The 24851-nt window shown below is 39.3% G+C and overlaps 1 protein-coding gene across 1 annotated transcript in view; it reads right to left on the reverse strand.

Annotated features, from left to right (window-relative positions):
• Positions 1 to 1982: 1982 nt before the first annotated feature.
• Positions 1983 to 24851, reverse strand: part of LOC115223464 — a 332103-nt gene continuing 309234 nt past the window's right edge. The window contains exons 47-55 of the mRNA XM_029794052.2: positions 21181 to 21244; positions 13203 to 13290; positions 11864 to 12060; positions 11184 to 11372; positions 10437 to 10575; positions 9845 to 9922; positions 8325 to 8454; positions 6756 to 6885; positions 1983 to 2111 (exon numbers count right to left, since the gene is read on the reverse strand). Of these exons, the coding sequence (XP_029649912.1) occupies positions 1989 to 2111; positions 6756 to 6885; positions 8325 to 8454; positions 9845 to 9922; positions 10437 to 10575; positions 11184 to 11372; positions 11864 to 12060; positions 13203 to 13290; positions 21181 to 21244 (1138 nt within the window). The 3' untranslated portion in view covers positions 1983 to 1988. The remainder of the gene's footprint in view (positions 2112 to 6755; positions 6886 to 8324; positions 8455 to 9844; positions 9923 to 10436; positions 10576 to 11183; positions 11373 to 11863; positions 12061 to 13202; positions 13291 to 21180; positions 21245 to 24851) is intronic.

Here is a 24851-nt window from a genome sequence, read left to right on the forward strand (position 1 = left end):
CAGTTGTCTGTGGTTTCTGTCAGAGCCCAAAGAGGATAATAAGCACAAAGTCATGTAACTAGGCTAACCCCCACCCCCATGTTGTCCTTGGTTACTACCCCAACTCTTTGCCATTTTCTCAAAATACTGCCATCTAATTGTTGGTTTGACTCTTTACTCAGCTTTTTTAGACAACATTTTCAAAACATTGTCTTTTTTACATTGACCTTTATAGACCTTTATAGTTCACCGCCAATAGAGAAGGATGTATGTGGCTGACTGTTGAAAAAGCCCCTCTTCACCCTCATGGGGCCCCTGTATGATACTACAGTGCAATACTTTTATCTTTTACTTGTCTCAGTCATTGGACTGCGGCCATGCTAGGGCACTGCCTCGAAGATTTAGTCAAAGAAATTTATTATATATCCTTATCTGAATGCCGAATACATCACCATGTTCACCTTACAGACTGCACCTGTGTACATGTTTACTATATTTCTCACAAGCCATTTGTATACGGAAAACTCCCTTAGTGACCATCATATTACAAAGTATGGAAGCCTGTGGTCGATATATTTGACTTAACCCCCACCCTGAAATTGCTTGCCTTGTGCCAAAATTTGAAACCATTATCATTATTATTATTATTATTATTATTATTATTATTATTATTACCTATTTCTTTATTACCCACAAGGGGCTAAACATAGAGGGGACAAACAAGGACAGACATAGGTATTAAGTCGATTATATTGACCCCAGTGCGTAACTGGTACTTAATTTATTGACCCCGAAAGGATGAAAGGTAAAGTCGACCTCGGCGGAATTTGAACTCACAATGTAACGGCAGACAAAATACCGCTAAGCATTTCGCCCGACGTGCTAACGTTTCTGCCTACCATCAGAATTAAGGTGAGCTGGCAGAATTGTTAGCATGCCAGGCAAAATGCTTAGCATTTCTTCCATCTCAATATTCAGAGTTCAAATGTCACCGAGGTTGACTTTTCCTTTCATCCTTTTTTGGTCAATAAAATAAGTACCTTGTCAATGTAATCGAACAAGCTCCTTCCTCCTGAAGTTTCAAGCCTCCTGCTTATTGTAGAAAGAATTATTATCATCAGAGTTGTATGATGTAAAGCAGGTGTTCTCAACCATTTTTTTTTTACCTACGGAACCCTTCTGGTTGTTATTTTATTCTGGTGGACCTTGCCCCCATAGCCATTCAATGTTTAAAAACTTAGATTTATAAATACTTCTTTCAAAATGCCTATTTTGTTTTTTGCACATTAAGTTGTATAGGTTGGACTATGTAAAATGTGGTTCTGAACTATTTTTTTTATCTATGGACTCCTTTGATTACAATTTTATTCTGGTGGACCCTAGAAATGTTAGAGAAAGAAACTTAGCTGTTTCTTGTAATACATACCAATACATACATCTAAATCAAAATTTTTGCGGGGGCCCTTGGAATATGTGGATCTCAATTTACTATTTTGTATGTGTGGAGCCCCCACAATTCTTATACGGACCCTTAGAGGGCATATGGATCCCAGTTGAGAACTACTGATGTAAAGGATGTATCATCATCATCATCATCATCATCGTTTAACGTCCGTTCTCCATGCTAGCATGGGTTGGACGGTTCGACCGGGGATCTGGGAAGCCAGAAGGCTGCACCAGGCTCCGGTCTTATCTGGCAATGTTTCTACAGCTGGATGCTCTTCCTAACGCTAACCACTCCGTGAGTGTAGTGGGTGCTTTTTACGTGCTAATAATATTTTGGAAGGAATTCAAATTAACAGGATAAAAATTAAGTTTTTATGCCTAATCAACAACAACAACAAAAAAATCCATCTTTTGTGTTTAAGAAAATAATCACTTTTTAATGTCTGTATAAATTATAATTTTCTGTTGCTATATTTTTTCCATTTCCATGGAAACAAATAAATTATTTATTCAATAAACTCCCTGATATTTCTGTATGAGATTTGTCCTATGTTTTGTGTTAGTTACAATGAAGTTCTAGAAATAACAGCTTTTTCAGATGTCATTTCAGGGAAGAATTCCAAGTTGGTTAATAATTCCACATCTCTTATGCGGGCTTTATGGTTCTGTAGAATCCAGGATGGCGTCTGTAAAATCAAAAAAAAAACAAAAACAATTTAACTCCAAGTCACATTATAATTATTGAAAAATCCAATATATGTATAAAAAACCATTATATTATTAAGATGATTAAACCCTTTTGTTACCATGTTTCTGTTGAGATGCTCTGTGTTCCTTTTAATTAATTTTAAATATAACAAAGAATTTAGTAAAATAACTTTGTTATCATTAAGCTAGTGTTAGAAACATATATTGTGACTAAGGTTTGGTGGAAAATTTTAATTCAGATCTTTTGGAAACAAGACATTTGTACTACAAGGCCAGAGGCGGTTTCAGGCGGGTTGGTATCAAAAGGAGTGAGATGGCAGAATCTTTAGCATGCTGGGAAAAATGCTTAGTGGCATTTTGTCCATCTTTATATTCTGAGTTCAAATACTGCTGAGGTTGACTTTGCCTTTCATCTTTTCAGGGTCGATAAAAATAAGTACCAGTTGAGTACTGGGGTTGATGTAATCGAATAGTCTCCTCCTACTAAATTCCAGGCCTTGTGCCTATAGAAGAAACAATTATTATTTCTTTACTGCCCACAAGGGGCTACACACAGAGGGGACAAACAAGGACAGACAACTGGATTAAGTCGATTATATCGACCCCAGTACGTAACTGGTACTTATTTAATCAAACCTGAACGGATGAAAGGCAAAGTCGACCTCAGAGGAATTTGAACTCAGAATATAGCAGCTGATGAAATACTGCTAAGCATTTCGCCTGGTATGCTAACATTTCTGCCAGCTCGCCGCCTTGAGCCTATAGAAGAAATGATTATATTATCAAGATGATGCAGCTGAAGTCTGTCGTAGTGTGAGGATTCAAATGAGCAGCATTGATCATTTAATAATCCTTAGTGATGATGACTGATGACTGATGGTTTGTTTTAAGTGAAGAATCATCGTGCTCCATTGACCTCACTGTCTCATTTTAAGATTACAGCAGTTATTTCCCTTGATTCAGTGAGTACACCAGAACTTATTTTTAGAACCTCATATCTAATGATTGGAAGCCAAATACCCTGACCGAATGGTAGTATGAGGATTCAAATGAGCAGCATTGATCATTTAATCATCCTTAGTGATGATGACTGATGACTGATGACTGATGACTGATGGCTTGTTTTAAGTGAAGAATCATCGTGCACCATTGACCTCATTCTCTCATCCCGTGACCCTCTTCAATGCAGTGGCAAGACCAAGTCCTGGTGACTGGGGATAGAGACGGACGCAGTGGGTGACCAAGATGTCTTATTTGATTAATCTTGCTCTCTGGATTCCACAATGCATCGTTGTAGCTGCCTTTCTCCATTGTTGAACCACCTCAAAGCAACATAGCAACTCTTTTACAGATTTGCTAAACGAAAACCAATTTTCGATATGAATATATCAGGGTAGACAGAGCCAAGTTGAAACTACATAAAAATGTCAAAAGTAAGACATGTGCCTTCAGAATCTCAACGTCACATTTCATTGATAATAAGAATTTTATTCTGTTGTCTGGGGAGAGTCATTTTCTTTTTGTGCCTTATTATTTAACACACTCACTGGTAAAATTTCGTTGCGTGTTGCAACCTTTTCTATAACTATTGAAAAGGTTGCAAGACGCAACGAAAATTTTAGGAAAATAAAAATAAGAAATAAGTGGAAATTTTACCGGTGAAAATGACTCTCTCCAGACACAACAGAATATGCTTCAACACACGAACTCATATAAAGAAACTTGCAAACCAAATCCCAAAACGAAAAATAATTTTATTATTTTCCAAATTTTACTAAAATTGGCTACTGATGCAGGTGTTGCAAGAAGTTTACTTCCGAACTACAGGGTTCTGAGTTCAGTCTCACTGCCTGGTACCTTAGGTAACTGTCTTCTATTATAGCCCTGGGCCAATCAAAACCTCGATTGTAGATTTGGTAGACAGAAACTGAAAGAAGCGTGTGATTGCACTGTGATATTCACTTCTAATATACTACGAGAACATTCCTGGCCATAGGGAATTGTTTACCTTTCCTGGAAACAGGTGAGAGTGGGCGACAGGAAGGGTATCTGATTGTAGAAAATCTGCCTCAATAAACTCTGTCTAACCCATGCAAGTTGGGAAAAGTGGGCGTTAAAATGATGATTTTCATATCTACCTAAATTTCTCCGAACTTGATATTTTAAGTTTACAGCAGTTGTTTCCCTTGATTCAGTGAGTACACCAGAACTTATTTTTAGAACCTCATATCTAATGATTCGTAGCCAAATACTCTGACCGAATGGTTAAGCCACGTGCCTTCGTGAGTCATTTACATTACTATGAGAAAATCTGTTTTTATGTCGTCGTCGCCATCAGAAAATATTGAATAGTGGCGAAAAGCAAAATTAAAAAAAGTCCAACCTAAACACACGCATCCTGACCGCGTAGCTGCGGCGGAAAAAACCTCACAAAGAACACGAAGAAATATTTATTTCATTTAGGCAGTTACTATAAACATCAAAGAAATAAACATGGAACACTACATGTTTTGATAAACAAATACAACACTATTACAAAAATAATTTTATAACAACGATTCAAGGGAGAGAACTTAGTTATAAAATATATAAAGTTATTCCCCCTGTTTTCTGTACTGAATATCGGTTTCGGCATACCTACTTGAATATGTCCTACCTAATTTTATTTCCTCATTCCTTTCAAAAAGATATTTTGTAGTATATTTGCAACAAATACATTTCAGATGATGTAGATTCTGATTAAGCAGAAATTTGTGACGGAAAAGCTTTTCGTAGTGGAGGGGGAGAAGAGGATAATTCACACAAGCCAACATTGTTTTCTCACGATTAGGAAGATGGGTATTTTTTTGTGCATTTCCTCCAAATACCTTTCAGATGTTGTAGATTACGGTTATATTGGAATTTAAAGTGAAAACAAAAGGAAAATATCGGTAGTCGCATACTCATACATAACGACACATCACATTTTTACCCCCAAGATTTCAGGTTTCATAGTATGTGTGTGTACGTGTGTTAGTTTACCTATGTGCACGCCCCGAATTTTGGTCAAAATTGTGACCCCTTCAAAGCGGTATCCAGCGCATGTGCCCTGCTTGCCCAACCCTATCTACACCCCTGAGGACAATGTCTGACTCTACAATTGCTTCAAATTCATTGTGTCTTTGGTCAGCTCCAGACACAAGTCCTTTCTGGGTTGTCATTAAAAACTCGTCAAAATAATGCTTGAAATATAAAATACACTCAGGTTTGCATACTCAAACTCTCCAACAAAGGAAACTCTACATAGCAGTGACTGACATAAAAGAAATAGCAACCAAATATCACTCAAATCCCAGCCCCATCATCACCATCATTGTAGCCTTAACATTCATTTTTGCATGCTTGCATGGGTCAGATAATATACTGATGCAAATTTTTCTCTGCTAAATATCAATAACGTCAATAACTTCAGCATTAACATCTTAACAGTAACTGAAATTCAGTTAGCAAGAAACAGTACATGGTAGGGTGTAAAGCTTGGTGGTTGAACAGGTGTTAAGGTTATAGTGTGTGTAATTCCTTGTCTTTTATACATTGGGTTATATAAGTTAACTCTACAGCAAACAGTTCATTTGATATATACACATTTAACCCTTTAGCAGTCAGATCACTCGGCCAAATGTAATGCTTATTTATTCAAATTGCTTTGAATTAACCATGTGTAAGAATTAACACTTCCTTCTCTAAGCCTAGATTCGAAACCGAATCCAAGAATTCTCGGTTGTTCAAACCATGACGATCAACAAGCGCGATAAAAGGTTTTCTTTGTTCTGTCAAAAATTGATTGATCATTTCCCTTTGACCTGCGACCTCAGCCATGTCGGGCAAAGTTCAACTGGACAGGTGTTGACCTATATAGGTACTAACTCTGCTGCAGTATGTCTGTTTTTCTAGCTGCCACAAATATTATAAAACCAAGTGAAACAGGAGAGACAGCAGACAATCTCAACAGAGACGGGAGCAGACAGATAAGATAGATTTATCTACGACCCAAGGTTTTTGGCAGACGACAGAGACAGAGGGAAATGCTTGAAGTGCCGATCGACTACTGTTTCGAATGAAACACGCACACACACAAACATATTCATTCCTAATATGTACTCTGTATTTCTAGCAACTCCTAGCAGTTGCCTACATTTTGTATGTAGTGACCAGTCACTAAACCAACACTGTAAATAAATGCTTTTCAATCATAAATCGGTTTACGTATTTGTTTACATACACACTTAACCACTACACATGTGTTACCTTGTAGCTTTGAGATTTCAATGATGTGAATATTTTTCGAATGACATTGTAGGGTAGGTGTGAGAAGCTAGATCTGATCAATTTGAACACGAAACAGGTAGAATATTTGGGTTGGATATCACTGGTTTAAATGGTTAAGGGGTTTAATTTTACAAGCATACAATGAAAGACATAGTCAAGAAAAACCAATGAACATATTTAAGGCATATGCAATAACTATATAGGCTACCTCTGTGCCATAGGTTTGCTCCAGTAGGGCTGGTTAATGTTACTCTAAAAAAAAGACAGTCAAAACAAAAATAGCAAAGTTTTCTTTTATCTAAGATGAAACTTACCCTGCAATATGAATGATCTCCAAGATCAGTGGGTAGGATGTACGCGACACTGTTTTCCAAATCAGACTTTGTGTGATTGTAGGAGGTAAGTACAAGGAAAACGTGTGTTGGAACTGTTTCAGGAGAAAACCTGAAGTTGGAAAATATAAAATTATTTTAGAAAGCAAAATATCCATAATATATTATATTCACTGAAACAGAGTAACTGTAAACTATAGTGTGTTTCATCTTTTGTTGTTGTTTTCTTTTCATCTTTTAAATTTAGTGTTAATTCTGATTGATCACCTGCTTAGTAGCAAGGTCGTGAAAGAAAGCATCTTGTTTTGATCATATTGGGTTGTCCGGAGAGTTCGTGCTGATTTTTAAAGTAAAGAAAAAGGTCAATAAATTCTTGCCATTACATTTTTAATGTATATTTTCATTCAAATATATATTTGCTAGACATCGTTTACTTGTTTCAGTCATGTGACTGTGGCCATGCTGGAGCACCGCCTTTAGTCGAGCAAATCGACCCCAGGACTTATTCTTTGGAAGCCTAGTACCGGTCTCTTTTGCCGAACCGCTAAGTTATGGGGACATAAACACACCAGCATCGGTTGTCAAGCAATGCTAGGTGGGGACAAACACACAAACACATACACACACATACATACATATATATATATATATATATATATACATATATGAATAAATGAAAGAATGGAGTCAAACGAAGATTTTAACAAAATTCCTTTACTCTCAACACATGTTTTGAAGACTGCATACTCTTAATTCCGAAGGGATAAAGGGTGCATTATGCTGTCTTCTCATCAGGAAAGACAAGGAACCTCTATCAGCCTCAAGACGAACAAAAACTTTTTGCTGACTTTTTGTTCGTCTTGAGGCTGATAGAGGTTCCTTGTCTTTCCTGATGAGAAGACGGCATAATGCACCTTTTATTCCTTCGGAATTAAGAGTATGCAGTCTTCGAAACATGTGTTGAGAGTAAAGGAATTTTGTTAAAATCTTCGTTCGACTCCATTCTTTCATATAAAAAAAACACACAAATTTCCACACAAGAACATGGGGTTTCTGTCCTTGGCATGTAGCTTCAACCGTGTTTTCTGACGTGAATTTGCTACCCAGGTATTGATTAACCGAATTATCCATACTAGGATAATTTAATTCACCTATATATATATATATATATATATATATATATATATATATACGATGGGCTTCTTTCAGTTTCCACCAACCAAATCCACTCGCAAGGCTTTGGCCGGCCTGAGGCTATAGTAGAAGACACTTGCCCAAGGTGCCACACAGTGGGACTGAACCCGGAACCATGTGGTTGGTAAGCAAACTACTTACCACACAGCCACTCCTATGCCTATATCTCTAAACAAAAATAATATTGGATAATATGTTAAGAGGTTAAAGTTGAAAAAGACTTAATTTAAAGCAAAAAAAAAAAGATCACATCACACAATGTCGGTTAACTTATGTTGACAACGTAAGTTGAGGTAAGCTTGTAGATGTTTTCTTCAAGATTTTGACACCTTTAAATATATCAGAATTGAAACTTACTTCCATATTGTTTCTTGATCATCAGCTCTTCCATCCAAATCATAATCAAATATTGGTCCACTGAACATATTGATCTCTGAGTAAGTGTTTAACCATTCAGAAATCTTGTTTAATGCTTCATCCCACAACTCTAAAAATATAAAGATATAAAAAAATGTAGAAATGAGGATTGTTGTAAATATTGATCTTTTGTTTAACTTGAAATGAAGCCAATTCTTGTATATCTAAAAAAAAAAAAAGAAAAAATAATGGAGAGAGAGGGAGAGAAAGAGAGAGGGAGAGAGAGAAATGTGTTGGTGTTGGTTGAACTAACTCAAGTATTTTTCGGTACTCATTTTTGTTACTGCCTGAGGGATGGAGAATGAAGTGAACGAAAAATGGAAATTAAACAGGAGAGAGAGGGGGGGGGGGGGGGGAGAGAGAGACTATGTGTATAAGCGTGAGGAGAGAGAGAGAGAGACTATGTGTATAAGCGTGAGGAGAGAGAGAGAGAGAGACTATGTGTATAAGCTTGAGGAGAGAGAGAGAGAGAGAGACTATGTGTATAAGCGTGAGGAGAGAGAGAGAGAGAGACTATGTGTATAAGCGTGAGGAGAGAGAGAGAGAGAGACTATGTGTATAAGCGTGAGGAGAGAGAGAGAGAGAGACTATGTGTATAAGCGTGAGGAGAGAGAGAGAGAGAGACTATGTGTATAAGCGTGAGGAGAGAGAGAGAGAGAGACTATGTGTATAAGCGTGAGGAGAGAGAGAGAGAGAGAGACTATGTGTATAAGCGTGAGGAGAGAGAGAGAGAGAGACTATGTGTATAAGCGTGAGGAGAGAGAGAGAGAGAGACTATGTGTATATGCGTGAGGAGAGAGAGAGACTATGTGTGCGTGTGAGTGTGTGTGAGAAAGAGAGAGAGAGACTGTGCGTGAGTGAGTGTGTGTGTGAGAAAGAGAGAGAGAGACTGTGTGTGTGAGTGTGTATGTGAGAATGAGAGAGTGAGAGAGAGACTGTGTGTGCGTGAGAAAGAGAGAGAGAAAGAAAGAAAGAGAGACTGTGTGTGTAAGAGTGAGAGAGACAGACAGTGAGAGAGAGAGAGAGAGAGAGAGAGAGAGAGAGAGAGAGAGAGAGGAAAAAGTTTCACAAATACTTTACCATTTCAGTCATCTCTATTTTGTTATAAGTATTTAATTCTTTTTGATGAGGTACAGGATTAAATCAACTCCAGTAAGGAACCGCTAAGTGCCAAACTGCTAAATGAAGGGGACGTAAACACACCAGCATCAGTTGTCAACTGATGTTGGGGGACCAAAACAGACACACAAAAACATACACTCACACACACATATATATACGATGTGCTTCTTTCAGTTTCCCTCTACCAAATCCATTCACAAAGCTTTGGTTGGCCCGAGGCTATAGTAGAAGACACTTGCCCATGGTGCCATGCAGTGGGACTGAACCCGGAACCATGTGGTTGGTAAGCAAGCTACTTACCACACAGCCAAAGAAATATAGCTTTCAAGTTAACTTACCAGAAACAAATTTATATGGAACAGGAATACAGCTCGATGACAGATTTAAAATAATCTTTTTATCATCAGTGATGAAATCTAGAAAAAGATTGTACAAGAAGTATTAAATTACAGAATTGCAGAAAAACACATATAATAGCTATCTATTGAAAAAAGGTGATGTAGTGGATTGGATGGGTATTTATGAAGGAGTAAAAAACCCTGAAATATGGCATACATGGCCATCACTATTTTCCCATCTTTGATCTCGTTGGTGTTTACATTAGGTGTCTTGGATAAGAAACATCACAATGAAATCACTGCTGGCTGTAATTTCTATAGAAAGTCTATAGAAATAACCTTAAGACGTGCAGAAGAACCGTGACACAACAGCTGCACTGAACACAAAACAAAATTTCCTTTACGTTTACTGCAGCTGGTTCTGTCCATTCCTTATTGGCCTAATTGGCCCCCAACGAGCCTGCAGTTAACATGAATGGCCCTCTTCTTGAACCTTTGTTTTGGAAAAGCAAACCATGATTTATAAAATCAATCGATAAATGAAATCTTTAACAAATGATTAATGAAACGTAATGAAGATGAAAGATTATACCGGATGGATACAAATTCATCCAAGTTAAGTTGTCCTTTGTGGAAGCTTCCTGGGAACAATTTGGGAGGTACTTTGACTGACCGGTCAATCTAGGATCAGGGATGAAACAGCTGACCTCTTTAGAGCTCTTTTGTTTTAACTGTGGGAAGAGAAAAAGATAAACACATTTTTACTAGCAAATATAGATTTTGGCACAAGGTCAGTAATTTCAACCCCAGGGCTCAACTGGTACTTATTTTATCAGGCGGCGAGCTGGCAGAAACATTAGCACGCCGGGCGAAATGCTTAGCGGTATTTCGTCTGCGTTACGTTGTGAGTTCAAATTCTGCCGAGGTCGACTTTGCCTTTCATCCTTTCGGGGTCGATAAATTAAGTACCAGTTACAAACTGGGGTCGATGTAATCGACTTAATATCTATGTCTGTCCTTGTTTGTTCCCTCTGTGTTTAGCCCCTTGTGGGTAATAAAGAAATAGGTACTTATTTTATTGACCCTGAAAGGATTAAAGGCAAAGTCAACCTGGGCGGAATTTGAACTCAGAATGTTAAGACAGACGAAATATCACTAAGCATTTTTCTTGGAATGTTAATGATTTTGCCAGCTTGCCACTATAGTAAAAAAAAAAAAAGAGAATCTTGAATGTTGTGCCCCAGCATGGCCATAGTTCAATGAGTGAAACAAATAAAAGGTAGAAGATACACACACAAACACAAACACACACACACACGCACACACAACATTCCCATACCTTGTTCTCCTTGGTTAACGTGGTAGCAATAAAGGTCGGAAGCTTGATGCCAGAATCGTAAACAGTTACATGGGAAGTATGAGGTAGGAGTAACACCGTCGTGTTAGATGCAGGCAAACCAAAAGATTTAGCCCCTTCAAAATCCGTGTGGTTGTTTGAGTCATTGAGTAAGACAAATAATCCCTTCACCTGCAAATGGAAATGTGATTCGTTTTTTTTTTTTTGTTAATTTATTTATCACAACAAGAATAAATAACAAAGCAATTAACTCTAGAAAAAAAAAAGAAAGGAGAAGTGGCTGTGTGGTAAGAAGCTTGCTTCCCAACCACATGGTTCCGGGTTCAGTCCAACCCACTGTGTGGCATCTTGGGCAAGTGTCTTCTACTATAACCTCAGGCAGACCAAAGCCTTGTGAGTGGATTTGGTGGATGGAAACTGAAAGAAGCACCTTATATATATATATATATATATATATATATACAATTGCAGCGTGGAAAGTGTTTATAAGCCATTTAAGAAACACACAAAAACCGTTAGATTCACTTCAACGAGGATTTGGTCAGCCCAAGGTTATAGTAGAAGACACTTGCCCAAGAACCATGTGGTTGGTAAGCAAGTTTTTAACCACACAGCCACTCCTACGCCTAGTACATTGGTACTTTATGTAGAAGTATCTTTACCATTTTGCTGAATACTGGGGAGTTAGGACAATCGTTATCTTGAAGAAATTGCTTCAACTTCACAAGTGACATATTGAAAGGTGTTTTCAAATATTGGCCCATCAGACTCTGCTTGTTCCTTATTGGCGGTGAATGCAAAATGCTATCCAAACGGCCCACTGTTCCATTGTTTGGAGCACCGGTAACATTGAAGATATCTGAAAAAAGAATTTTCTCATTCAATTTTTTGTTATATATATATATATATATATATTTTATATATATATATAATATATATATATATATATTTCTCCTTTTTGTGCTCACGTGACCAGCCAGCTACTACTGCCTTTTCGCATCAAGTAGTTAGTGTGACAACACGTATTTGTTTGTGCTCCGTTTGCCTTCAGGCACTTGTTCCACAGCCAGCCTATACTCAACTCGTCCTGTCGAAAGATGCTTGTCCTGACGTCCTGGTTTTGTTATTATTGTTTTTACGTTATTTTGTATTCTTATCCGTGCTATCGTTATTGTTTTTATGTATTTTTGAATTTTTTTCGAGTAACATCGTCCGTTTTTCCGTCACCGTGTTGTATACTTTCGAGGTTTTCTTCCAAGGAATCTAATGCGATTGGCTTAGATTTCCCTTGGCGGGCTGCCCAGATTGGAGCAATCTCAAGATTAATCAGCCGAAATTGTGAAGATGATCTGGTTCTTGACTGATGACTGAGAGCTTCGAAAGTCCCGTCTGTGTGTTTTTTTGTTGTCTTCAAAATGTTTCACGTTCTTGTCCCAGTTTGTTTTTTTTAACGTTTACATATATACATGGCGGCTACGTATCCTACCTTTTGACCCTATATATATATATATATATATGTGCATGTATATGTGTGTATATATATATATATTTGTGTGTGTGTATGTATGTATATAGATGTATGTGCCTATGTCTGTGTCTGCATTTGCGCCCCCTCCCCACTGCTTGACAATTGGTGCTGGTGTGTATACGTCATAACTTAGTGGTTTAGCAAAAGTGATTGATGCAATAAGTACCAGGCTTTTAAAAATATCAAAGAAACAAGTAAAACAAAAATAAAAGAAACAACCTATAAGATGGGCTTCTTTCAATTTCCATCCACAAGGCCTTTGTTGGCCTGGGGCCACATCCACATCTACTCATATAACATTGATATGCCTGCAACTATACACAGATATACCTACACCTGTGCACAGCCATACCTGTGTCTTTTGAAAATATGGAATGCTTAATATAACTGGTACAATATTTTTTACTTAAAAATATGAACAAAATATGGGAATAGAACAAAAAAACAAAAATAAAAAATCAGCGATTACTCACCAGTAAACAGATTATAAAGTTCAATATTTTCAAAAGGTTTGATTGTCAAATTTTGCTTGAAATCTGGCCCGTAAGCAAGGAATAAGCTCTGTTGTTTAATATAAAATGATACATCATGTAAATACATAAATATACACACACACATGAAAGATTGAAATGGAATATAGAAATTAATAGTTATCGCCATACTAATATGGCATTCTTATAAAAATAAGAATAAAGCTGTCCGCTTATTAGCTCCATGAGGCCATCGCCTTAAGTTAGCTATTTGATACACAAACTGTATCCATATAACCTTCGAACAAGGGAGGTCAGTCGCTCCACACTACTTGATCGACAGCTACAGACGCGTTTCGGGGTATTGCCCCTTGTCAATGTAGCGTTTCTATTAACAAGTGGATGTATTCCACCGAAACTAGGTAAATAAAACCTTCGAACAGAGATAGTCGGAAGCGACACCTACTGGTCTGACTACGCTACATTGACAAGGGGCAATACCCCGAAACGCGTCTGTAGCGACTGACCTCCCTTGTTCGAAGGTTATATGGATACAGTTTGTGTATCAAATAGCTAACTTAAGGCGATGGCCTCATGGAGCTAATAAGCGGACAGCTTTATTCTTATTTTTATAAGAATGCCATATTAGTATGGCGATAACTATTAATTTCCAGGAACGCTGCCGTGTTCTCTTTTAGAGAGACTTAGTAATTTTAATATGAATATAGAAATGATTAACAGAAAAGGACAAAGGACAAATAAACATAGAGATCCTCTCATCAGCCATGCAGACCATGCTCAGTGTAGTTTCAGTATGTATAAACTCCAATGACTTTGAATTCTATAGTACTCTTCTCCTTTGGTTGCTCTAGAGATATAGGAGATATCACTGAGGTGATGGTCAAACAAATGCTAAAAGTGAAGGACAACCACATACTAGTGGGATGGAAAACTGCACTTTTAAACCTTCTTTCAAATATAATTCCACTCATGTGGTACCTTACAACTCCACTTTGTTATATATATATATATATATATATATATATATATATATATACACACACACATGCAAAGTATGTACAAGTGATTGTTTTTGAGATTAGGTATGGAAAAATACAACACTGACTGAGAATGGTTGAGTGAAGGAAATAAGGAGAGATTAAGGGGTGATACAGTAAGAAGAAAGGATAAGAATTAAAGAGTGAGTTCAATGAAAGTTTCAATTGAAAAGACAATGGGAGTGAAGAATTTTGGGATTGCCTCACAGTGGTGGTGGCAATGAGTAGGGGAATAGTGAGAGAAACAAAGAAAGAGAATAATAAGTGTGAAAGAGAACATGTGAAGAGTGAAGAGAAGTACAGAAAGGAATTTTGAAAGAGGAAAAAAGCAAAACATTAGTAGCAAGGAGAACAAGATAGAAATGTTAAGTGGCAAAGAAGAAATAAAATTTAACCCTTTTACTGCAGAAATCAGATATATCCTATCAAAATTTCATTAGCCTTTAACTGCCGAAATCAGTTTTATATTCCAATTAATCTTTTGTTGAGGAACGTCATGTTTGAAATTAATTTCTTTTATGATATACTAGCAGTATCGTCTGGCGTTGCTCGGGTTTGTAAGGGAAATAACTATAAAGCATTTTTAGAGAGTTATAGCCAAAAAATAGCAAAAAAATGCATTAAAAATGGAAAAAAATGATGGTAATTTTTTTTTTTAAATCGTTGACTCATCGTAGACATTTTTAGAGAGTTACTTCCCTTATATAATAGCGAAAAAAGGCATTAAAATGGAAAAAAATGATGGTAAATTATTTTTAAAATCGTAGACTCATCGTAGACGCACGCTAATACCCAGAAGGGCTCGATATGAATCACGACTATAACTGCACCACAAAATGTGGGAGTAGTTAGGAATCTAAATCATTGGAGACAGACACACAACTTCACTTTTATATATAAAGATTAAGTTTATTAAGGCAATGTTACTTTGCAGAAAATAGCAATTCTATTTTTTTGGTAGATATTTAACATCATTAATGAAATAACTTTGAAATTTAAGTTTGCTGTTAAAGGGTCAAGAGATCTCATCAAACTTGTGATCAAAGGCAATCCATTCATGACTGTCCTACTTTCTATCCAGAAACATTGAACTCAGGACCACATTATTCAATGGCCCCTACTTTCATTTTAACCCCTTTTAATGTGGAAATCAGCTATGTTCACTCAAAATTTCATTAACCTTAATCACAGAAAGCAATTTTATATACCAATCTATCTTTTGTTGAGGAAGGTCATGTTTGGAACCATTTGCTGTCGAGATATGTCAAGTTTACTTCACCAATGTGATTTGCAGAAAATACAATTATATTTTTTGGTAGACTACCATAACCACCACCACCACCGCCACCACCACTGCTGCCACCGCCACCGCCACCGCCGCCGCCGCCGCCGCCGCCACCGCCGCCGCCGCCGCCACCACCGCCGCCGCCGCCACCGCCGCCGCCGCCGCCGCCGCCGCCGCCGCCGCCGCCACCGCCGCCGCCGCCGCCACCGCCGCCGCCGCCGCCACCGCCGCCGCCGCCGCCACCGCCGCCGCCGCCGCCGCCGCCGCCACCACCGCCGCCGCCGCCGCCACTGCTGCCGCCACCACCACCACCACCACCACCACCAATTAATTTCAATTAATTTTAAATATAACTAAAAATTTAGTAAAATAACTTAGTTATCATTAAGCTAGTGGAGGTGTGTGGCTTAGTGGTTAGGGTGTTGAATTCATGATCGTAAGGTTGCGGTTTCGATTCTGGGATTGGGGGATGCATTGTGATCTTGAGCAGTCAGCTCAACGAGCAGTTGCTGTTGCTCAAACAAGAGGTCGAGCACCTAAAGTCTGTTGTTGCTCTCTTACTGAATAAACAGTCTCCTGTTGACGCAGAGTCACCCTTGATTTCTTCCCTGGAGACGTCCAAACCGAAGGGAACAAAATCGAAGCGGCCAAAGAAGGCGAAGGAACCGGTGGTCGTTTCTGCACATGATCGTTCCTGTGCGGATTCTTCCCCATCTGCCTTTTCGGTCCTGGAGGTTCCCCAACCGAATTTGAGGAGCGTAGACTCAAACCCACCTGAAGACCGTTGTTCTCCCCAAAAGAAGAAACGTCAAAACTCCAGTGGGGCGGATTTAGCTATGAAACCTGACCACGATAAACGGTCTCCTGTTGACGCAGAGTCACCCTTGATTTCTTCCCTGGAGACGTCCAAACCGAAGGGAACAAAATCGAAGCGGCCAAAGAAGGTGAAGGAACTGGCGGTCGTTTCTGCACATGATCGTTCCTGTGCGGATTCTTCCTCATCTGCCTTTTCGGTCCCGGAGGTTCCCCAACCTAATTTGAGGAGCGTAGACTCAAACCCACCTGAAGACCGTTGTTCTCCCCAAAAGAAGAAACGTAATCAAAACTCCAGAGGGGCAGATTTGGCTATGAAACCTGATCACGATAAAATCCGTTTGGATTCTCCCTCACCTGTCCTTCCCATTAATGCCATTGCTCAACCAATTCTGAACGATCTCGATGTGAGTTCATCTGGGGAGTGGCGCTCCCCCAAACCGAAGAAGAGGCAGTGCAGTTCCAAACCAGGTGGGAAAATTATGACCACTAAACCCATTCCGATCGACCCCACAGGCCGACATAAGTCCGATGGCTATGAAACCACCCTTTCGAAATCCTCCAATGAAGAATCGAATACCACAGCTCATAGTAGAGAACATTTTGCCCACTCAAGATCAGCAATAATTTACGGTAAAGCTGAATCCACCCGTGATACAGGCATAAACCGCCTAAAAGATGACATTAATTTTGTTTCCATTTTGGTTGGAGAATTGTTCTCCGTGAACGAAAAGGTCAGTGTCCTTAAGGTCGCTCGGCTAGGAAGATTCCAAGCGAACCCAACCGCAGATACTAGACCATGCCCAATAAGGGTAATCTTTTCTTCTGATCGGGAAGCTTCAGTCTTTCTGAACAGAGCTCAGACGCATTCCTGGGAGGACCCCAATATGGGTTATTGCGAGGAATACTCACTAAGAGAGAGAATTCGCCGGAGAAACCTGATATCCGAACTAAAGATGAGGAAACAAATGGGAGAGAAGGGTTTACGAATCCAAGATGGACAGATAATCAAGTCCTACCTCTGGTCCCATGCTGTAGTGCTGACAGGGAAAGTGATGTGAGGGCAAATCGAAGTGAAGTTGATACCCCCGTCAACGATGCTATCTCTGATACCCCTTATTCTGCTTGCTCCCCAACTCCCGCCCCTCAGACTTCACAGCTCAGCATCGTCTACACCAACTCGTGCCCCTTATTCCCAAAGTTCAGTGAACTATTTACACTGGCCATACGTAACTCCCCTGATGTGATAGCTATCACCGAGACTTGGCTGACTCCAGCAGTAAAGGACTCAGAAATCCACCTGCAGGGCTACGTCCTTTTCAGATGTGACAGAGGAAAAAGGCGAGGTGGAGGTGTTGCTGTGTATGTTAAGTCTGAGCACAAACCGTCCAGCGGTATTCTACCCACTAATGCTCAGCCTACAACAAAATTCGATGCCGTCTATTGCAAGCTGAGCCTATCTGAGTTTTGCCTGCCCGTGTTGGCTGTCTACAGGCCGCCTCTTGCCGACCCCCATGACGATGCTCATTTACTCGAAGCGATAAGATTCGTTTCAGCTTCGCATGACTGTTTGGTACTAGGAGACTTCAACGCTCCCACGATCGATTGGCCCGCATCAATTTGTACAACATCTTCCCGGTTCGGCCAGGCCCTTCTTGACGTGGCTGAAGATTGTTTTCTATCGTAACATGTTGAATATCCGACAAGGCATTGGTCTGGGCAGCAGCCATCTATGCTAGATCTGGTATTCTCCCGCTATCCAAGATCAGTGTCAGACGTATCTGTGTGCGCCCCTCTTGCCAAGAGTGATCATGCGGTCCTGAAGTTCGTCATGCACACAACTTTTTCTACGCCCACGACTACTTCGCTGCCACGTAGAGTCTTCTCTGCAATTAATCTTGAAATTCTAACCGAGGCTTCCGCGCTTCTGGACTGGCGATCCCTGATGACGTTGTCCTCAGTTGACGAACTATGGTCATCCCTCAAAGCATATGTAATCTGTTTGACTGACCAGGCAGTTCCCGTTGGGCTCCCCAAGAGGAAGAAACACAAGCCCTGGGTGACGAAGAGGGTTAAACAAGAACGTCGACTCAGAGATATTGCTTGGGCTGAATTCAAAAATCTGGATTCGACTGCAGCTTTTGAGGTGTACAAAACTCAACGAGACCGAGCCGTGAAAATTGAAAAGAAAGAACGCTTCAGTTACGAATACAAAATTGCGGCAAATGCCAGTAGCAATCCAAAAACCTTCTTTGCCCATGTCCAGCGGAATTCCCGCTTGAACAACCAGATTGCAACGTTGGTAGACTCAACAGGCGTATCGATTGAGGACCCTTATCAACAGAGTCAATTATTTGCCGAGGCTTTTTCAACTATTTTCAAACAAGATGATGGTCGTGAACCCCCTCCATTTGATAGATCGGTACCTCCAATGCTTCGATTGGTCATCATGCGGGACGAAGTCAAACGTGTTATTCAAGGCCTCGATGTCAACAAAGGTCACGGCCCTGACGGCATACACCCACGGGTTATCAAAGCGTTGGCTCCGGTCATCTGCGAGCCCTTAACACGACTATTCAATATGTCATTGGCGACGGGTGTTATACCTGCAGACTGGAGAACAGCGATAATCTGCCCAATTTTCAAGAAAGGGAGCCGCGAAGACTCGCTTAACTACCGACCGGTTTCCCTTACATCAATTATCAGCAAGATGTTCGAAACCATCCTTAAGAAAAGTATGATGCTCCACCTCCTAAACACAGCCTCTATCTCTGATTCCCAACACGGCTTCATGCCGAAGAGATCATACTTGACCAACCTACTAGTAATGGAAGAATTGGTGACGCGCATTCTCGATGATAGTGATGCTGTTGACATCGTTTTACTGGACTTTGCCAAAGCTTTTGACTCGGTAAACCACCGCCTATTGCTTGTCAAGCTTCAAGCATATAGTTTCCATCCGGATATTGTACGATGGGTTGGTGCCTTCCTCTCAGATTGCTCCTTCCAAGTCCAAGTTAATGGTTCGCGGTCCGACGTCTCCAGTGCGAGCAGTGGCGTGCCTCAAGGTTCAGTGCTTGGGCCCTTGTTGTTCTTAGTCTTCATAAATGACTTGCCCGACGACCTCACGCAACACACCCTTCTATTTGCCGACGATATCAAACTGGTCGCTCCTCGCGGAAATATAGAGGATCTTCGTCGATGCCTCCACCAAATTTGGAAGTGGTCTAACAATTGGGACCTGTGTCTGAACATGTCAAAGTGCTGTCATCTGCCTGTTGGCTCTACTCCTGCAACTCAACTTGATTTCGAGCCGGGTCGTCTGCTGCTGGAGAGGACCGATCAGGTAAAGGACCTAGGTATCTTGGTGGATTCCTCCTTTTCGCCTTCGGCCCAGTGCGTCCATGCTGCCAACAAAGCACGCGGAATTCTGTTCTTGATTCGACGGTCATTCGGACTGCTCACAGCAGCCATATTCCTACCACTCTATGTCACGCTGGTGAGACCCATATTGGAGTATGGGATTCAAGCCTCTTCTCCTTATCTCCTCAAAGACATACAGCATCTCGAAAGAGTCCAGAAGCTGGCTACCCGCATGGTTCATGGTCTCAAAAATTTGTCCTATGAAGAAAGGCTGAGGACGCTCGACCTTTATTCTCTTGAAAAACGCCGCCGCCGTGGTGATCTCATTCTCGCCCACAACATCATAAGCGGAAAGTGTAACCTCTCGAAAGAGCTGTTCTTCACTCCTGCTCCAGAGCGTCGGCTGCGAGGTCATTCCGAAAAGCTCTACCTGCGATGATTTCATCTCAATCGAAGGAGAGGAGCTTTCTCCGTCCGGGTTGCGGATCCGTGGAACAAGCTGCCAGACTAGATGGTGAAGATGCTGACGACCGCTTTGTTCAAAGCCTCCCTTGACCTCAAGTGGCCTGAACTCTTTACATGAACACCACCCTGTACTTAACTCCATGTCCCCCTACATGGCCTTGCTATTTGCTTTTGAGCCAAATTAACTAACTAACTAACTAACTTCATTTCACGTGGCTCCAGTTGACTCAGCTGGCAAAAATGAGTAACGCTGCGATGGACTGGCGTCCATTTAGTAAATTTAGTAAAATAACTCAGTTATTATTTAGCTAGTGTTTGGAACATAAATTGTGACTAAGGTTTGGTGGAAGATTTCAATGCAAAACTTATGAAAACAAGACATTTGTACTACAGAGCCAGAGCAGGTTTCAGCCGGGTTGGTATCAGAAGGGTTAAATATAACAAAGAATTTAGTAAAATAACTCAGTTATTATTTATCTAGTGTTAGGAACATAAATTGTGACTAAGGTTTGGTGGAAGATTTCAATGCAAAACTTATGAAAACAAGACATTTGTACTACAGATCCAGAGCAGGTTTCAGCCGGGTTGGTATCAAAAGGGTTAAATATAACAAAGAATTTAGTAAAATAACTCAGTTATCATTTAGCTAGTGTTTGGAACATAAATTGTGACTAAGGTTTGGTGGAAGATTTCAATGCAAAACTTATGAAAACAAGACATTTGTACTACAGAGCCAGAGCAGGTTTCAGCCGGGTTGGTATCAAAAGGGTTAAACATTTATTATTTAGTATCAAAATTTTCATCACAGTAAATGTGACCATGTCACTGATAAGATTCTTGCCAGTGATCAGTCAATGAAAATTTTCACACTAGATAATAAATGTTGATGTGAAGTTAATCGTCTTTGAGAGTTAAAGTAATTGAATTGTCAAAATGCGTCTTGCATTATGATTAAAACAAAAATACTGAAAAATAAAGTAAATTCATAAAATTTTACCCTCATGCTTCTGTATCGGTTGTCATAACCATGGCTTCCTTTATCTGTATATAAAGCTATATCCCTGAGGAAAAGAGAAAGATTTTAATTAATACTTCATTTCAAATTACTTAAGTTTACCGAGCTGTAAATGGGTATAACCTGTGAAGGAGTAGTCTTCTGATCAGAGACAATGTTGGCCTGCTCACCTACCCAGCAGGGTGGCTTAATTTGAAAGCTAAAATGATCTAAAGCACATTATGACCAGTGATGTATAACAACATCTGATAGTCTGGTTGATCGTGTGATATACATATATATATATATATATATACACACACATATATATACATACATACATATATATATAAATATATATATGTGTGTGTGTATATAAATTAGAGAAGACCCACCATGTAGCAATTCAACAATGATATACTTAAATCATACCATATAGAAAAAAATTAAAGATACAATAAAACATTTACCTAGAACTAAATAAAGTCTGAAATAATGAATAATTAGTATATAATTAGTAAATAGACTACACGTGTTTTGTGGCTATATTTTCAAATTGATAACAATAAAATCATTCAATTTAAATATAGTCACTCATCAGGTCTAAGATAAAAATAATAAAATAATCAACTGTATATATATATATGGCTGTGTGGTAAGAAGCTTGCTTCCCATCCACATGATTCTGGGTTCAGTCCCACTGTGTGGCACCTTGTGCAGGTGTCTTCTTCTGTAGCCTTGGGCTATATATATATATATATATTAATGTGTGTGTGTCTGTGTTTGTAACCCCACCATCACTTGACAACTGATGCATGTTCATGTCCCTGTAACTTAGTAGTTCAGCAAAAGAGACTGATAGAATAAGTACTAGGCTTATAAAAAATAAGCCCCTGGGGTTGATTTTTTCGACTAAAACCCCTTAAGGCAGTGCTCCAGCATGGGTGCAGTCAAATGACTGAAACAGATAAGAGAATAAAACATAGGTGCAGGAGTGGCAGTGTGGTAAGTAGCTTGCTTCCCAACCACATGGTTCTGGTTTCAGTCCCACTGTGTGACACATTGGGCAAGTGTCTTCTACTATAACCTCAGGATGACGAAAGCTTTGTGAGTGGATTTTGTAGATGGAAGCGTAAAGAAGCCCATAGTATATATATATATATATATACACACACATATATATACATACATACATATATATAAATATATATATGTGTGTGTGTGTATATAAATTAGAGAAGACCCACCATGTAGCAATTCAACAATGATATACTTAAATCATACCATATAGAAAAAAATTAAAGATACAATAAAACATTTACCTAGAACTAAATAAAGTCTGAAATAATGAATAATTAGTATATAATTAGTAAATAGACTACACGTGTTTTGTGGCTATATTTTCAAATTGATAACAATAAAATCAATTCAATTTAAATATAGTCACTCATCAGGTCTAAGATAAAAATAATAAAATAATCAACTGTATATATATATATGGCTGTGTGGTAAGAAGCTTGCTTCCCATCCACATGATTCTGGGTTCAGTCCCACTGTGTGGCACCTTGTGCAGGTGTCTTCTTCTGTAGCCTTGGGCTATATATATATATATTAATGTGTGTGTGTCTGTGTTTGTAACCCCACCATCACTTGACAACTGATGAATGTTCATGTCCCTGTAACTTAGTAGTTCAGCAAAAGAGACTGATAGAATAAGTACTAGGCTTATAAAAAATAAGCCCCTGGGGTTGATTTTTTCGACTAAAACCCCTTAAGGCAGTGCTCCAGCATGGGTGCAGTCAAATGACTGAAACAGATAAGAGAATAAAACATAGGTGCAGGAGTGGCAGTGTGGTAAGTAGCTTGCTTCCCAACCACATGGTTCTGGTTTCAGTCCCACTGTGTGACACATTGGGCAAGTGTCTTCTACTATAACCTCAGGATGACGAAAGCTTTGTGAGTGGATTTTGTAGATGGAAGCCCATAGTATATATATATATATATATATATATATATATATGTATATGTTTCTGTGTGCGTGTTTGTTCCCCACCATTGCTTGACAACCAATGTTGGTGTGTTTACATCCCTGTAACTTAGCGGTTCGGCAAAATAGATTGATAGAATAAGTACTACGCTTACAAAGAATAAGTCCTAGGGTCGATTCATTTGACTAAAGGTGGTGATCCAGCATGGCCACAGTCAAATGACTGAAATAATTAAAAGAAAAGAAATAAAACAATATATACACACTCACTTCTTATATGCATACATGTGTTCACACACACACATATACACGCACACAGAGCATCAGGCTGACCAAAGCTGTGCATTGGGATTGAACCTTAGACGATATGGATGCAAAGCAAGCTTCTTAACCATGCGGCCACAATGCCACACCTGCACTTATGATGATGAAAATAAATAAATAAAATATTTACAAAAAACTTCCACGAACTTTTATTCTCATATTGGAAAAGTTGAAAAGAAAAAGAAAATAATGGTTGCCAACATCAATAAGGTAATTGTGGTGAAGCTGCTAAAAATAAATATGATTAGCCATTGAAGAGTCTACCTAAAAAGTGGACAGCTAGAAAATTAGTATAATTAGTCATCAGTCAGAAATTTAATTACATTTTTTTTTTTTTTTTTTTACTTTCCATAACCTTACTAATTAACTGAGACAGACTCACAAACACACATATTCTAGAATTTAGTTAAAGCTGGTTTGCTTTCATCATAAGTTAACAAAGTAAAAATGGCTATAACAACAAATGAAACAACAGACAACAACAATAGCAACAGCAACAACAGCAACAACAGCAACAACAACAACAACAACAAAAAAAATGTCTTGATGCAGTTTCAGGCAGTGGCTCTCATGGCTTCTGATCTTAATTGATTGGAAGTGTTATCATGTACATTCTTTTGTCTTGGTATAAAAGATGGGCTACAGCAAATACTCTGCTCAATACTCCAGCTTTGCTTGTCAGTTACTTTACCTTAACCAGTTGACCATATTCCTTAGTAGCTGAAGATATGTGCATCTCTGATCACGAGCAGAAGTAGTGGGGGAGCATCATAGCCATGTTTTGAAAGGAATTCTTTGGGGTTTGAATAACTCACCTCTGGAAACATGGGTGTTACATTCAATATCCGTAAACAACCCTTATTCAGGGACCTTTTGAGCAAGATGGGCTACTCAACCTGAAGAAAATTCTAACTGGGCCCCACCTACAAGGTCATGTGCTGTTTATCTTGATATGAGATCACCATGTCATGCACATATGGTTGTGATGCATGTGCCTAGTGTACCCTTATCAGACACCAAAAGCTCCATGAGGCTCCAGCAGGGGATGGTGGTGAACCCTGCTGTACTCTTTCACCACAACTTTCTCTCACTCTTTCTTCCTGCTTCTGCTGTACCTGTATTTCAAAGGGCCAGCCTTGTCACACTGAATCTCCCCGAGAGCTACATTAAGGGTACACGTATCTGTGGAGCACTCAGCCACTTGCATGTTAATTTCACAAGCAGGCTATTCCATTGATTGGATCAACTGGAATCCTCATTGTCATAACCGACAGAGTGCCACAACATATATATATATAAGCTCAGCAAAAATTTAGATTCAGATGAATATGGTACTTGAGTTAAAGGCACCAGAATTTGGTAT

The sequence above is a fragment of the Octopus sinensis genome, linkage group LG23, assembly GCF_006345805.1.
Source record: "Octopus sinensis linkage group LG23, ASM634580v1, whole genome shotgun sequence".
Taxonomy (NCBI): domain Eukaryota; kingdom Metazoa; phylum Mollusca; class Cephalopoda; order Octopoda; family Octopodidae; genus Octopus; species Octopus sinensis.